The sequence below is a fragment of the Mauremys mutica genome, chromosome 13 (assembly GCF_020497125.1).
Source record: "Mauremys mutica isolate MM-2020 ecotype Southern chromosome 13, ASM2049712v1, whole genome shotgun sequence".
Classification (NCBI taxonomy): Eukaryota; Metazoa; Chordata; order Testudines; family Geoemydidae; genus Mauremys; species Mauremys mutica.
In genome coordinates this window covers 25,116,156-25,132,064 of record NC_059084.1, presented here as the reverse complement: position 1 = coordinate 25,132,064, position 15,909 = coordinate 25,116,156, and the positions used below count along the sequence as shown (strand labels likewise).

Sequence of the window (15,909 nt, the reverse complement as noted above, 5' to 3'; positions counted from 1 at the left end):
CGCAGGCCACAGAACCTCACCCACCCACTCCCACAATAGATCCCTGACTTCTGTCTGAGCCACTGAAATCCTCAAATAATGATTTAAAGACTTCATGTTACAGAGAATCTGCCAGTTACAGGCGAGTCTCATCTTACACGCATTTAACATGCGCAAATTCAACTTTGCACGGTCGGCAAAAACAAACAAAAAAAGAGAAAAATAACAATTTAAATACTGTGCCTGTAGTGTGGGCGATTCCGCCCACCGTTACACTCAATGTAATTTTGACTATACGCGATTTTCGCTTTACGCGCTGACAGCGGAACGTAACCCAGCGTAAGATGAGACTCGCCTGTACATTAGTTTGGGTTGTGTTGCAAACCCTGCCCAAGCCTGCCAACTTCCAGGCCCTGAGCCCAGCAAACGTAGACTGGTTCATGTCTCTGCATAGGAATTCAAGGCCTCACTCGGAGGTTCCAGGTCTTGTTTGGCCTTGAAATTCAGAGTGAGACTCAGAGGGTGCAAAGGCAGGTGGTTCAAAACCTGCTGTTCCCACGATCTCCCTGTGAAGTGGAACCAATGAGTTTTGCAGGGCTCTCTAGTGGCCTTTGTGAAAGGAGGTCAATGAGTCTCAGGCCAGGGCCTCGTGGGTAAGTGTCCACACCACAGAAGCCACCCTCATCTCCAGTTAGTGCCAATGGGCCCCCTTGTCAGGAATGCCCTGGCTTGAATGGACCATGGAAGCTGAGCTCCCCCCATCACTAAAGGTGGTCCCTCGGGATCACAGCTGGGGCTCATTGGTGGAGTAACGGGAGGGACGCTTTCACGGCTGCTGCCCGATCTGTTGATGGATGAATACAGGGCCTGTCTGCAGAGCTGTCACTAGCACCATGTTCACAGGAAACACTTTAACAGAGCCCCAAGTGTGACTCACACAAAGCTCCTATGGGGAGAGGTTACCATGCTAGTAACAAATGCCATCTCTGTTCCTTTATCCCCCAGGGAATGGGGGCCAAACCTCTAAACTCCTCCCCCTCCATTATCCACATGCTTCTGCATCTTGTTTAAATGCCAGTTCCTTGTAGCCATGAGACCAGTTGAGATCTCATCCCCTTGGGAAAACAGACACTTGGGGCAAAATCAGTCTCACACTCTTAGGTCTCAAGGTGAATGCTCTGAGCAAGGCTTCACCCTCTGTCTGCTGCACCAAGCTGGCTCCATGAATGACAGTCAGGCGCACGGGAGAGAGGAGGAGGAGGGAGATAAGGATGATGAAGGATTTAACTGGCTGGCTAGTGTATCCCAACCCGATCCGTATACCAAGGCATATTAGGGAATGGACCCCTCTCTCTGGTTTCAGAGTCCGATGGTTTGCAAAATGGGGGCCATCTATGAAGCTCAGGTACAAGCGTCCACAATTATCAGCAGCGCTTGGAACATCTCTAACTTCAGCTCCTGTATCAATGGGCTCCACCACCTTTGTCAATGGCAGGCACTTTCCCTGCGGTCCCTGGCTTAGTACAGCTGCTACTGGCTCAGCCAGAGCCTCACATGGAACAGCTGCTTCCTTATGGCCCCAGTTCAATTCCCAGCTGGTGTACAGAGCATGAGGCAAACTCAGCAAGTCTGGCTGTCACGGCAAAGGCTCTGTTAGGTGGGTAAAGCCACATCGGTGTCTGGACACCTGTTGATGTAGACAGCTCAGCTGCACCAAACAAGAACATCTGGGCTGTACCTAGCACACCCAGCAGCATTAAAATAACTAACCCCAGACCCGACAGCTCCGCATCCATTTTAATGCAGCCCCAGGTAGCTAATTTAGTGCTGCCCAAGGGGCAACATTCCAGCAGAGTATCAGACGCCAGGGTCTCTGATTTCAGACACTAGCTGTTCTTGGCCCTGCAGCTCCCGTCTCATTCAGAGCCTGCTTCCCCAATCCCAAGTTCCAGTGCCAAGGCCCCTCCACCACGCACAGCCCGTGGCACTTACTGCTGTTGCTGGGGAGCGTCCTGCTGCCGCTGATGCTGCTGGCGGGAGGTGGCGAGATGGATCGGATGGAGGCCGTGTCTTCTTCCTGGGAGCAGCCTGCCTGGATGGCTCGGAGGTAGCTGTGGCTCCGGGAGCGGAAGTAGCTGGGCAGAGGCAGGTCCAGCACCTCCACAGCAGCTGATTCGGCTTCACTGTAGGCTGATTCACACACTGTCTCGTACTGGTCGCTCAGCTCTGCCTCCCTTGTCTGCAGGGGAAGAGAGGCAGGGTCATCTGCCCACCTATTCAGAACCCGCTCCCTCCCCTCTACTACCTGTAACAACCCTGTCTTGCTGAGTGCATAGCTCTATCAGGGCAGTTTTTATCAAGGTGTGGTGTTTATACATGGATTTAATTTTATCTGTAGCAAGGCAGCATGGTGGAGTGGTCAGAGCCAGCGGGGGGACAGGTTCTATGCCAAAATCTTCCATTCACTGGGATTTTTGGCCTGACACAAGTCACCTATTTGCCTGTCTTGCTGGGGTGTTGTGAGACTTAACTCACTGGCATCTGCAAAAATCTTTGAGATCCTCAGTGGAAGGTCCCAGGGAAGTTCCACGCATTATTGTACAGCACCCTGAGTGGCTTAGCAGGGGCATGAAAGGGGTGGGTTGCAATTAAATTCCTTGACCAGTTCTCAGAAACCTGCCAAGGTCCCTACCAATGTGCCCTGTGGGGGAGTCCCTACCAATGTGCCCTGTGGGGGAGTCCCACATCCAGCGATCAGTTTGATCCTGCACCCCTGAGAATCCCTGTAGTGAAGAACTCAGCCCAGTCGGGCCATCAATGGCTAAATGAATAGCTGTGAATAGTCAGGTAGAAGGTGGGGACCTGGAGACCAGGCAGTGCAACCTCTCTGAAGGCTGCTCCATTCTCTGCTTCCCATTTCATCACCCCAGCTCAATCCCAGCTGCCCCTGTATGCCCTGGGCCCATTCCAGGCTGGCATTATCTTGCCCTAGAAGCAGATAATCGTGTCAGATTATAACTAAGGAGGGGTTCAGATGAAATAAGAGCTGGAGTGAAATTAATAAACATACCAATAAATACGGATAAGTGATTAATCAACAAGGTGTTCTGGTCTAACTGCAAGAACAATAGTTCTCTCTCTCTTAGCCCCACCCCTGTAATTTCCCTCCACGCCCAACTGTCTACTCTTTCTCACCCTTTTCCCAATGTCTCCTGGGAGTTATTCAAAGTGCCCCTTTCCCTAATCTCCAGGGATCTGATCAACCCTCACTGGAGCCCCAGTAACCTCACTGGGCACTGGATCAGAAAGGTTGCGTGGGAGATAAGGCTCTGGGGTGTTCTCACACCTGCACTCAGGCACACCCATTCCCTCTCTCACACATACACTCTTCTCATCTTTCACATGCACAGACATACATTCCAAAGTACACATGCATCTCATGGATGCAGCTTGGCTCCCATCTTAGCTCCAAAGCAAGCTGGGCTGGGAAGATCCAAGCTGGAGTTTTGAATGCTGATCATTTTGGCTCTGCCAAATCCAGGACACTGGGATCATGCAAACACCAGACAATCCATATCCCGAAGTTTTTATCATGTCAAACGACTGGCTAAAGGGTTGTGACCAAGAAATACAAAGAGACTTTCTCTGAAGATGCATTAGTGGCTTCGGTGTAGCAAAGAATTCACTCCCTGTCCTGACACCAGAGGCGTCTGTAGGACATTTATTGTGTCTCTCCCCCACAACATTTCTCTACCCCTCCCTACAGGCCATTCCCTGATAGAGTTTCTTATGACCTGCTGCACCCTCAGACACACTGCCTTTATTAAACTGGTCCAGGGGGAGACATCCATAGAAGGCAACAGAAAAAACATCCACAGGGGCGACAGGAAAATGTCAGAGGGACGGTACCTGCTCTCCGTGTGTAAATATCTGTGGGATAAATGAGGACTGTCCAAATATCTGGAAGAAAGAGTTGGAGAAGGTTAAAGCACAAGACCCGGGGCCTTGTTAAACACAGAGTCATTCCACAGGAACTGCAGACAGTGGGGGGACAAACAGATGTTCCCCCCCAGAACTGCAGCTGCTACCCTCTCTGCTGCCACCTTTCTGGAGATCCCTTGAAGTGTCAGAATGGCAGAAACTGCCTCCTCCTTGCTGGCCGTTAAGATGGCTGCACAAATACAACAAGACAAAGCTCCACGGGACTCTTCCAGGCCACAAAGAAGCCGCTGGACACATTTAGTCTATCATAATACACAGGTGCAAATGCTGAAGGCTCAGCAACTACCAGTGACTGTAACGAATGGGACAGAATCCCAGTAGACAACCTGCACCGACAGGCCAGCATCCCCAGGAACTCTGTGAGCACAGGAGTAGAGTCAGAACCATTCCCACAGCTGATTGCAACACATGCATGAAGGCTCATCTTCTGGCACCAGCTCAGCCAACGCTTCATATTCTCCTTCCACCCCAAGGCTTTGCCAGATGCAAATCAGCAATCGGATGAGGAGACATGCCGTTCTTACCAAGCTGCACCTGCCCTGAGCATTCGCAGCCCATCTCCTGCCTTTGCTCTGGCATCAGCTCGGTTCCACTGGTGCTAGCAAGAGTGGGTGCGCTGGTGTAGACCGGGAGAGCGTATTTTAATCAGGTCATCACCTAATCCTGCTCAGAACAAGGCTAGACAACAGCCTGAGCTGGTCTATGCCCATACTACCACCCTTGAACCAGTGTTACCACAGCATGGCCTTGCCTGCACTAACCCCCCATATTTCAACAACGGAGCCATGACACAACCAATCCTATTCAAAGACAAACAGTATTTGCTTCACCTTAGAAAGACAACATGCTGCCTGCTGGAGTGAATGCTGCAAAGACACAACATGCTGCTTCCTCTATTCTAGCCTATTCGTACGTTGTGCCCATTACCACAGGATCTGAGCCCCTACCCAGAATATTGTCTCCAGCAGAGACCTTACTACAAGACATGGACCCAAGATGTATCACTGTGAGAATCTGGATTCAGAAGCTCCCTAACGTTAAGAGGGGTCAGATCTGGGACTTTGGTTTGGCCCGTTAAACAGATGGGGTCAGCTGCAAAATGTGGATGTTCAGAATTTGGAAAGATTCAGGCCTGGATCACTTTCAAATCAGAACTTGGCTGTTGGTACCCATAGCTATAAAGGGCTGAACCAGAAACCAAAATCTGAAGAGCCTCAGACTTAAGGGAAGTTTGGCTATATATCCAAATCTACAGAAAACTCGGCGACTTGGGCTCATCTCTGTTGGCTAGGTGGCAGCCTTGCAAATCAGCATGACACGAGAGACACTGGAATGGAGAGAAACCATTGTCCGCTTCACTGGACAAAGTATGAAAGATGCTTTGGGGAGCTCTTCCTCCAAAGCGAGGAAGAAAAACTGCGCCCAACTTTGGGAGGACAACAGGCAACATCACAAACAGCCTCACAACCTGCCGCCGAATCACACATGGACAGACACACCAGATGGACAGGCTGGGACATTAGCATCAGTGCTTGCTGTGACTTGGGGCGTGGGTCAATGGTCTACAGAACCCCATCACTGCTGCAAAACACGTCTCAAGTTCGGAGGGACAAAGTCAGCCCTTGTTTAAGCAGGTGGAAGTCCAGTGAAGCAAGAGAGTTACACCAGTTTGATCAAGACACTTGGCGTGTTCCCTTTGGTAACATTGGTATCCTTTGTCATGCCAATAAAGCTATTGAAATGGAAGTGAATATTGTACACTGGGATCTCCCAGCACATCTCAGAGATCATTCATACTTAGTGTCTGGATCAACTCCTAGTGAAGTCCAGGGAAACTCTCCCATTTACTTAATTGGGAGCTGGATTGAGATTTTAGACAGTAACCTTAGTCTGGGGTTGAGCACAAGCTAAGAATTCCCTCTGCCCTGGGCCCAGAAGGAATAATACACCCCACTGTTCCCACTAGAGATCTGGGCTCAGACACAGGGTATGGCTATACTGGAGTTGGAAGGTGCAGTCTCCAACTCAGAACCATAGAAGTGTAGGATTGGAATGTCATCTAGGCAGGACTACGTAATAGCCAGCCCATTCTGACAGGCGGTTGTCTAACCTGTTCTTACAAACCTCCAGTGACAGAGAGTCTACAGCCTCCCTAGGCAATTTGTTCTGGTGCTTAACTACCCTGACATTGAAGATTTTCCTAATGTCCAACCTAAACCGCCCTGGCTGCAATTTAAGCCCATTGCTTCTTGTCCTATCCCCAGAAGTTAACAGGAACATTTTTTCTCCCTCCTCCTTGTAACAACCTTTTATGTACTTGAAAACTGTTATCATGTCCCCTCTGTCTTCTCTTCTCCAGACTAAACAAACCCAATTTTTTCAATCTTCTCTCATAGGTCACGTTTTTTAGACCTTTAATCATTTTTGTTGCTCTTCTCTGGATTTTCTCCAATTTGTCCACATCTTTCCTGAAATGTGGCACCCAGAACTGGACACAATACTCCAGTTATCAGCATGGAGTAGAGCAGAAGAATTAATTCTCGTGTCTTGCTTTCAACGCTCCTGCTAATACAGCCCAGAATGATGTTTGGGTTTTTTTTTTCAGCAGTGTTACATTGTTGACTCATATTTAGCTTGTGATCCACTATGACCCCCAGATCCCTTTCCGCAGTGCTCCTTCCTAGGCAGCCATTTCCCACTTTGTATGTGCGCAACTGGTTTTTCCTTCCTAAGTGGAGTACTTTGCATTTGTCCTTATTGAATTTCATCCTATTTACTTCAGACCATTTCTCCAGTTTGTCCAGACCATTTTGAATTTTCTTTCAAAGCACTTGCAACCCTCCCAGCTTGGTATTGTCTGCACACTTTAGAAGTGTACTCTCTATGCCATTATCCAAACCATGGGGAAGATATTGAACAGACATATCCCTGCTAGCTGTGATCAAGCTAGGCCAATAAAAATAGCCACAGCAGTATAAAGGCAGGAGAGGCTAGCTGCCACAAAGGCAAACCTATCCAAGACACTATTTATGTACTCGGAGTGGCTAGCCCCTCCCACCGCTCACCCTACCATGGCTGCACTTCTCTTTTTAAGGCGCAAGCTCAATCAGAGCTAATGTAGATATGTCTGCCCGAGCTGCAGTGTAGACATCCCCAGAGATTAGTTCACATATGAAATGAGTGTGCTGGTCTCTAGCTAAGTGTCTGGATAGCAAAACACCCAGCACGTAGTTGGTGATCTACAAAGAATAATAATTAACTGTAATAAATACTCCCTGGTGGATAATGTTTGGCATCTATTTAGCATCTTTCCTTGAGGATCTCAAAGTGCTTTACAAAGATCTATCCTCATTTTACAGATGGAGAAACTGAGAGGTAAAGGAACTACAATCCCAAATCCAAACACCTGGATTGGAGTGTTAAACTTTAGAGTAGTGGCCTATCTTGCTCTCTGGCGCTCACTAGTGGCTGGGAACAGAACTCTGATTTCTTGATGTCCAGCCCCAGGCTCGAATCACTACACCAGGCTGCCTTCACCCAGCACGTGCTATGGCAAACTTGGCAGTGTGTGAGCAGGGAAATCTCAGGAGCAGCATGATGTGTGTGTGTCTGTGTGTGCACGTGTGTAGAGAGACACGGTCTATTGTTACTGATGGAGACCTGGTCTGACTGGGTAAAACAGTCTGGAAAAGGCTAAAGGCCACCTGCCTGTCTAATCTCCAGCAAGGGATTTAAGGGAAGGGCGTGTCCTCTTTCTAAGGGCTGAGATAATGAGTTGTGCCCTGAGGCGAGGGCCTGAAACAGACAGACCAGGTCTACACTACACACTTGGCTATAGCTAAATGGCTCAGGGGTGTGGAAGATCCATCCCCTGAACGACGTAGTTATAGCGACCGTAACTCTCCATGTAGACAGAGCTGTGTAGGTGGGAGAGCTTCTCTCGCTGACATAGCTACCTCCTCTCCCAGAGGTGACGTTATGGAGCTGATGGGAGAGTTTTCTCCCCTCCATTTAAAGCATCTTCACCCTAAGTGCGACAGTGGCGTAGCTGCCTCAGTGCAGCTGCGCTGATGTAAGTTTGTACTGCAGACCTGTCCTTAGGCAGAGCACTTACTCTTTCCTGGGGTGGTGGGGGAGCCCACCCGTTTAGGCCTGGCCTGCACACAAAGTCGCACCAGTTCCAGGGTTCCATGGTGTGCTCAAGGACACCCCGTTAGGCCTCAGGCCTCCAGCCATCCCCTCTCTGTGGGTGGTGACCCACGTCCCTCTCCCTTCAGACTGGGACTTCAGGCTTGCAGTGCCCCTGCAATTCACTGTGCTTATCCCAGCAGGTGTAACCTTGGTCCAGCGGCTGCTGCTCACTCTCCCCCAGGGACAATGACAATGGTTCCCAGCTTTCACAAAGCACAGTACATTTATTTTAGGACAAAAGCATTACAGAGAAAGCAGAGAATAAAACAACAGACAGTCTACACGCATGCTGTGCTTACCAGGGGTTACCCATCTTCCACAGGGAGACCCTAGGATGTTTCCAGTTTTTCAAACCCTTCCAGCAGGGGTTTGCCCTCCTGGTTACAATCTCATGCCAGTTTGTGGCTCACAAAGAGCTCCCCACCCCCAGTCAGTTCAGGCTGGCCCTTTTCATCACAAGCTTTTTCTTTGTCTCTGCAGTTCCCCCAGTCAGTGATACTTCCGAGGAGAGGGAACAGCTCCAAAGATTTTCAGTAATTAACCCCCCCTGATTTTGGTTCCTGGAGGATGTTTGGTAGCCCTCCTCAATAGAGCTAGAATACAACACCTAGCTCCCAAAGATACAGATACCATTTCCAGATACAAAAGTTTATTACTAATCCCGGTGGCTATGGCATCTGGCACATCTCACTAGAATAGAAGTTTCCTCACTTCCAAGGTCTCGCATCTCTCACAGCATCAGCTGAGTTAAAGCCATGCAGTGCTGTGTGCAGACACTCTTACATCTGTGTAAACTGGGCTCACTTCGGCATAGGTTGCACCTGTTAATTTGCAAGCTAAATGGCTATAAACCAGGTTTAAAGTGCTGCAGAGTGTTCCCGCACAAAGCAGCACTGGTTTAATTCAATTGCTGCAACATCACATCTTTAGCTAAACCAGTGCGACTCTGTGTGTAGACACGCCCTGAGTTGAATTGGCAGAGATCTGCAGACGCCAAGGCCTAGGGCAGCAGCAGGTCTGTATTTCATCTTTAATGTCCAGTCGCAGGGCTGTGGTGGGCCCCAGGACTGAAATCCCAGTGGGTAGCCAGGTCTGAATTCAGCGGCATTGGCAGAGCTTTGTGGAGAACAGGGAGGGAGGGGGGCTATTATAGATCAGGATTCCAGTGCATTAGGAGAGCTGTTTGCTGGCCTAGCAGGAGGTCACATGCTTGAATTTGGGTGTGCTGGCAATGCTGAAAGAGAGTAGCTTCCCATCAGCTGCATGCGCCCTGCTTGGTTTTGTGGAGCAAAGGAATATCCCTTCCCCCCACCCACTCTACTGTCTCCTTCCGCCTACCAATCCCCTTCCTCTTCCTCTGGGAACACCCCTACCTGCGTCCTGCCTGCCCTGCTGCGGCTGGCTCTGGGTGGAACTGATGCTGCTCACGCTCACCTGGCTGATGCAGTTGGACTCATCGATGTTGTCAGTGAGCTGGTTATATTCTTCCTCCCAGCTTGGGAACTTTGGAGGTAAGAGGATCTCGACGGAGTCCAGGCGGTCCAGGCTCCTGCGGGGCAAAGGGAGAGAGAGACTGAGAGGAAGCCCCAGCCTAGCAGGAGATGAGAGAGGCAGCCATGGGGGGTTGGCAAATAACCCTCAGTGCAGCCAGCCAAGCTTTCCATCTGCTGCAAAGGGCAGGTGCTCAGGCAGACGTCGCCCTCTGGCACTCTCCACTGGGCTCATTTATGCAGTGCAAGGAAACCCCAGCAGCCAATCAGGCTCCAAGAATCCAGGGCCCCCCATATTCAGTGCCGGGAGGACAGAAGTAGAAGGAAGCACCTTGCCGAGCTTTTGAGAGCTGCCTGAGGCTTGGCTAAGCTGATTTCGGGCAGATAGACCCACAGCTGGCACAGATGTGAGGCCTTTCAGCGTGTTGAAATGAAAGGGTGTGTGGGGGAGAGAGGATGGATGCCAGACACCCCTCCCCCGTCACTGTCCCCCAAATTAAACCAGCCAATGGGAGGCTTAGCCTAGGCGCTGACTGCCACGCTGGACTCTCCTTCACTCTGGGGACAGCATGAACAGCAAGCATCAGACACAACAGCAGCGGGGGCCAGTGGCTAGGGCATGAGGGAGTCAGGCCACCTGGGTTCTTTTCCTAGCTGTGTTACTGCTGGCCTAGGCAAGTCACCTCCCAGCTCGCGGCCTCTTCTCTGCCTCTAGACTGCAACTGGGGCTGGTCAGCAGGAGGGGGTTCGATGGAAAATGGCTTAGTCCATGAAATTCCTGAGCAGTTCTAATTGCCAACTCTTCAGGGCAGGGCCTCATTGTGTGTGCACGGCACCTAGCGCCGGCACCGCGAGGGAACTGCTGTAACACACAGGATAAAATGGGCCTTATGGCACTCCGGTTACCCAACGCCATACACAGTTCTTATCAGTGCTCTTGTATGACAGTCTTCTTGCAGCTTGTGCCCTGCCCAGGAGACAGGGCTCAGAGCCAAGCTTAGATACTGGGAGGTGTTTGCCTACATGAAAAGATTTTCTGTTGCTTTGATGGGGTAGGGGAATGTCATGTACATACTCGGATTCGGATCTATCTACCTCTGGCATTATATTGGCTCTCATTCATTGCATTGGGACACACAGTGTTGCTGACTCTTGCGATTTTGTTGCCAGACTTGCAACATTGATGGTTTTTCTTAAAGCCCCAGGTAATGAGCTGACACTCTCAGCTTTCAGTTTTCATCTCTAGCCCTTGTGGCTGCAGAGGAAAGCTTGAAAATGTGACCCCTAAAGGCTCCAACACCACAAGGCAAATTCTAAAGACCCCCACCCCATGGTTACTAATGAGGCTTTCACCCCTCCAGCGTAGGAAGAAGCAATCATGAAACAGGGCAACAGCTAATCTGTGTTCATCTCAGTTCCCAGGAAGGAACAGGGGCTGGGGGGTCCTCCTTTCTGCTTTTCAGGAGGACAAGATGGAAGGGGGATGGGATGTGGTTCGGGGAGGGTGACTCATTTATGCAGGAGACAGGGAAAACAGCAGGTCCAGCAGCATCTCTACTCATGCCACATACGTGCAAGGCCATGTTATACACGTTCTGGGCCATGTCCCAGACATGCTAGGCCACATCACAGGTGTGGTAGGCTAGTTCAGGTGCTGGTAAATATCCCTTTCAAATTAATTCTGATTTCTCTGAGCCAATGATCCATGATGGATAAATTCCATCTGTGCCTAACCTGGGCAGCCCCTGGGATGATACAGGAACACTGGGTTATCTCTTAAGAACATAAGACCGGCCATACTGGATCAGACCAAAGGTCCATCTAGCCCAGTATCCTGTCTTCCGACAGTGGCCAATGCCAGGTGTCCCAGAGGGAATGAACAGAACAGGTCATCATCAAATGATCCATCCCCTGTCACCCATTCTCAGCTTCTGGCAAACAAAGGCTAGGGACATCATCCCTGCCCATTCTGGCTAATAGCCATCGATGGACCTATCCTCCATGAATTTATCTCATTCTTTTTTGAACCCTGTTATAGTCTTGGCCTTCCCAACATCCTCTGGCAAAAAGTTCCACAGGGACTCTCTTGGGACATTGGTTTATACCAGGGATAGGCAACCTATGGCATGTGTGCCAAAGGCGGCACACAAGCTGATTTTCAGTGGCACTCACACTGCCCGGGTCCTGGCCACTGGTCCGGGGGCTCTGCATTTTAATTTAATTTTAAATGAAGCTTCTTAAACATTTTAAAACCTTATTTACTTCACACACAACAATAGTTTAGTTATATATTATAGACTTATAGAAAGAGACCTTCTAAAAACATTAAAATGTATGACTGGCACGTGAAACCTTAAATCAGAGTGAATAAATGAAGATTGGCACACCACTTCTGAAAGGTTGCTGACCCCTGGTTTATACAGACATATACACCTGGCCAGGATAACCATGAATGGCCACTGGGTGGCAATACTGCTCCATAGAATTGCACCTCAGGCACTGCCGGGCATGCTGAAGCTGCGGGGAAGCACAGGGGTCTAAGCCCTTCCCTCCCCAAACTCAGCCTGCTAAGCAGGGCTCTGGGACGCTCATGGGCCATATTTTAAAGGAATGCCCAGTGCCACTTCTGGATGGCTGATCATGGGCAGTGCCATGCAGTGACCCCAGAGCCTGCAATGCAGGACGCTCTGCTGCAGGCCTGGGAAAGCGGGCAGCTGGGTTCGCCCTGCCAGCCTCTGTGCAGCCATCAGCATGTAACTCAGGGCTTCTTCGAAGGATCCAAGAAACAAACTGGACCTGCTCCCGCTGGAGTCCATGACCAACCTTGCCATTGAGGGCCCGGTTCAAAGCCCTCTGATATCAACAGGAGTCTTCTCATTGACTCCAATGAGCTTTGAACCTGGCCCCGATGCCCCTCATCCTGATGTGATCGCCTGTCATGGAGGTCAATGTAATCCCCTCTCTTCTGGTCAGAGTTCTGATGAATAGCCCAGCCCCCCAGCAGGGTACTTTGGCAAGTGTTTGTGTCCAGCCAACTAATGAGGTGCTGATTGGCACTAGTAATGAAGGGTCCTGTGGCTGTTTATCCATCACTCCTCACTCATCCTGCTTCCAAAGAGATCGCTAGGGAAATGAGCTGGGAAAGGAGGCCACTGTCCCCTTACACTGACTCTGGGCTTGTCAGATGCACCAATAAAAAGTAACAGCAACATTACCCCCTCACGGTTCCCCTCCAACACTCCCCATCACCTACCCAGGCCGACCGCCTACAAGGAGAGAGAGCTGGGCCCAAATCTGATGGGTGGTTTACTCAGTCAGTTCTTCCTGAGGCAAATCTCCCACGGAGGGGCTTGCCTGAGTGTGGACGGCAGGGTTAGACTTCACACTGTGCCCTGGAAGTTAACAGCCTTGGGCTCCTGTTGGACCAACAGAGGAGGCAAGTGCCCTGCCCAAGACAGCCCAGCCCAGATGGCGGGAATCCACTGGCTGACTTCAGGTGGCCTGCAGAGAGTGGCGTCCCTTACCCTCCGCACTACCATGTTTGGCACTTTCATCAAGCTGCTGAGATGACGCTGCACAAGGGGGCTCTCTCCAGCTGTTTGGGGAACTCGCATACCTCTCTTTGCTGGAGCAGGAGCAGTGTGATGGGTAGGAGCAGTGTCAGGAGAATTAGCAGCAGCATTTTGCGCATGCATAGCGGCTTCCACTCCAGGATCCCCATGCACTTTATCCACACTCCCCTCTGCCCCCTATGAGGTAGGTCAATACTATTAAGACTATTTTGCCATTGGGGAAACTGAGGCAGAATGTGGGCAAGTGCTTTGTCCAGGGTCACTCACTGAGTCTGTAGCAGAGCTGAGAATAGAACCCAGGAGACCTGACTCACTGTTCTGCACCTCCGTTCAATCTATCAAGATAAGGAGGTTCCTCCTCTCCCTATTTCTACTTGGACTCTTCCCCTGTACCCCAGTACTGCAGGTCAGAGCCCCCTTTATCTTGGCCAACACCGGAGACTCAACCCGCTGGTTTTGCTGCAGATAACCAGTCTCATCCATCGGCCTTTTCACCAAGCACAGGCCAGTTTTAATGGGCAACTCCGGGAAGGTTTCCCCACTGCTGGTGAGAATCTCTGAATGGGCAGGAGCAGCAGCAGGTGCTATTGATGCTTGTTGGCCAGTCTGGATCTGTCCTGATAAGTGACGAGACATTAAACAGGTGGCACCTAAAAACAACTGGAGGTGATGGAAAAGCAAGGAGGATAGGCCAGCAGATGGCGCTACGCCTCACATTGTTGCTACCAGAGGGTGGATTTCTCTATTCACCAGTTAGTCCCGTGGCAGCCCCTCATCTGGGTGGGGTGTTTTATTTAGTCTGGATATGTGCGGTTTGTGCCCAGATCTTCCCATTTCTCCTGCCCACTTGGGAGCAAGGGAGCAGGGCCGAGGTCAGAAGAACAGAGCGAGGCACAGGCCAGAACATGGGGCGTGTGACTTTCTTCACTCAGGTACAGGAGTTAGAGAGGGAAGAGACCTCAGGCTAGTCTACACTAGAAGTGCTCCAGCTGTCCTGGTGCAGCTGGGTCACTGTAGCACGTCCGGTGAAAACGCTCTTCCCTTGGCATAATAACTCCACCTCTGCGAGAGGGGGTAGCGCTGTCCACGCCGGTGTTTAGGTCGGTGTAACTCACGCCACTCAGGGGTTGGCTTATTCACACCCCTGTGTGACATAAGTTACACCGACCTTACCTGTAGTGTAGACAAGCCCCTATTCACCCCCCTCTAGTCCAGTCTCCTAGGGCCAGTGCACAGGGTCTCTATAGTGCAGTGTAGACATAGCCGGGCCAGTCCCTGTTATGCCCAGCCCTGAAGAAGAACTCTGTGGCTCGAAAGCTTGTCTCTCGCCACAACAGAAGCTGGTCCAACAAAAGATATCACCTCCTCCACCTTGTCTCTCTAATGGTCCGTAGAGCACGTTTCCTAGTGCTTTGGCTTACCCACCCCAAGCAATAGGGCGTGCACTGCTCCCCTTGGGGCACTAGTGCGCAGCCTGACAGAGCTCACTGCCTGAGAGCCAGGCAACACTTTCCTTGAGTCATCTTATGGCTCCAAATAACTCCTCCCTGCTCCTGGCTGGCCTTATGGAAAGCAGCTCTCTTGCCTCCCCTTTGTCCTCCCTTGGCCATGCTGGATGTATTTCGTTCTTTTGATCTCGCCTCCTAAGTCACGGCATTGCTGAACTCCCCTCAGCTTGTCCACTTTTTCCTGGGACTGAGGTGTGCAGAGCTGAATGTGATACCCAAGGGCTGGAAGCCCCAGAGACGTGCAGGGCCTGGTTCTCCTCTCCTATGCTGCTGTGAAGCAGGAGAACGCGTATGGAAGTCACTGGGTTCACAGCGGTGCGGTAAGAGGAGAGCCAAGCCCCTGGACAGGGGCCGTTACCTCCCTGTTTGGTGACCAGATGATCTCACAATGCCACCCTCCAAACCGTGTTCTTGTTCCCGCCATATCGCGTGGTAAAGCTGCATCTCATTTGCAATCCACTACTGTGCCGAGGTCGCTGCACATTGCTGCTCCCCAGCGCTCCCCGCCCTGCTGGCGTCTCTGATTACTTCCCCCCGGACATATTAGCTTGTATTATTTCAAGCCAAATCACATTTGGTTAATTTCCTGTCTCCACGTCTACCCCCTCCTGGTCCTTTTGTGCTTGGAGTTGGAAGTGTCTCCTCTGTGAATTTCAATCCAGTGCTGTTAAAGGGTTGGGGAAATCAGCACCAGGACAGCTAGTCAGGGGAGAGCCCACAGGCTGCTAAGGGAGCAGCTATTTACAGGGTGTATGTAGCAGCACCTGCTCCATATACAGGTGGGGCCTCCTTACCTCTCACTGTCCCTTGCTACGCTCCAGTTGCTTCACTTTCTGTTTGGATCCCAGACAGCTGGTACCTCCCCCACACCCCCAATACTTGGCCTTGGCTCCCCTCTCCTGGTCTCATCTTTTCTTGCTGTTGTCCTCCACCCAGCTTGGCAACCCACCCAGTCCCCTATCCCATCCCATGCATCTTGTTGCTGGTGCCTTTCACCTACAGATGCTCCCCAGAATCCTTCAGATTAGCTGCAGTAGCACATTAAAGGAGGTGCCACGGTGCAAAGGGATTCTGGGATCCAAAGGCCTTGTTCAAGCTTCACTCCTCTTTAAGAGCCAGATGCTCTTAGGTGTAAACCAGTGTAGCTTCACTGAAGGCAAGATACAC

The 15,909-nt window shown here is 50.9% G+C and overlaps 1 protein-coding gene across 1 annotated transcript in view; it reads right to left on the bottom strand.

Annotated features, from left to right (window-relative positions):
* Positions 1-1,858: 1,858 nt before the first annotated feature.
* LOC123348300 (disks large-associated protein 4-like) overlaps positions 1,859-15,909 on the bottom strand; it is a 191,751-nt gene continuing 177,700 nt past the window's right edge. Inside the window, exons 6-8 of the mRNA XM_044985816.1 lie at positions 9,607-9,721; positions 3,889-3,939; positions 1,859-2,218 (exon numbers count right to left, since the gene is read on the bottom strand). Of these exons, the coding sequence (XP_044841751.1) occupies positions 1,859-2,218; positions 3,889-3,939; positions 9,607-9,721 (526 nt within the window). The remainder of the gene's footprint in view (positions 2,219-3,888; positions 3,940-9,606; positions 9,722-15,909) is intronic.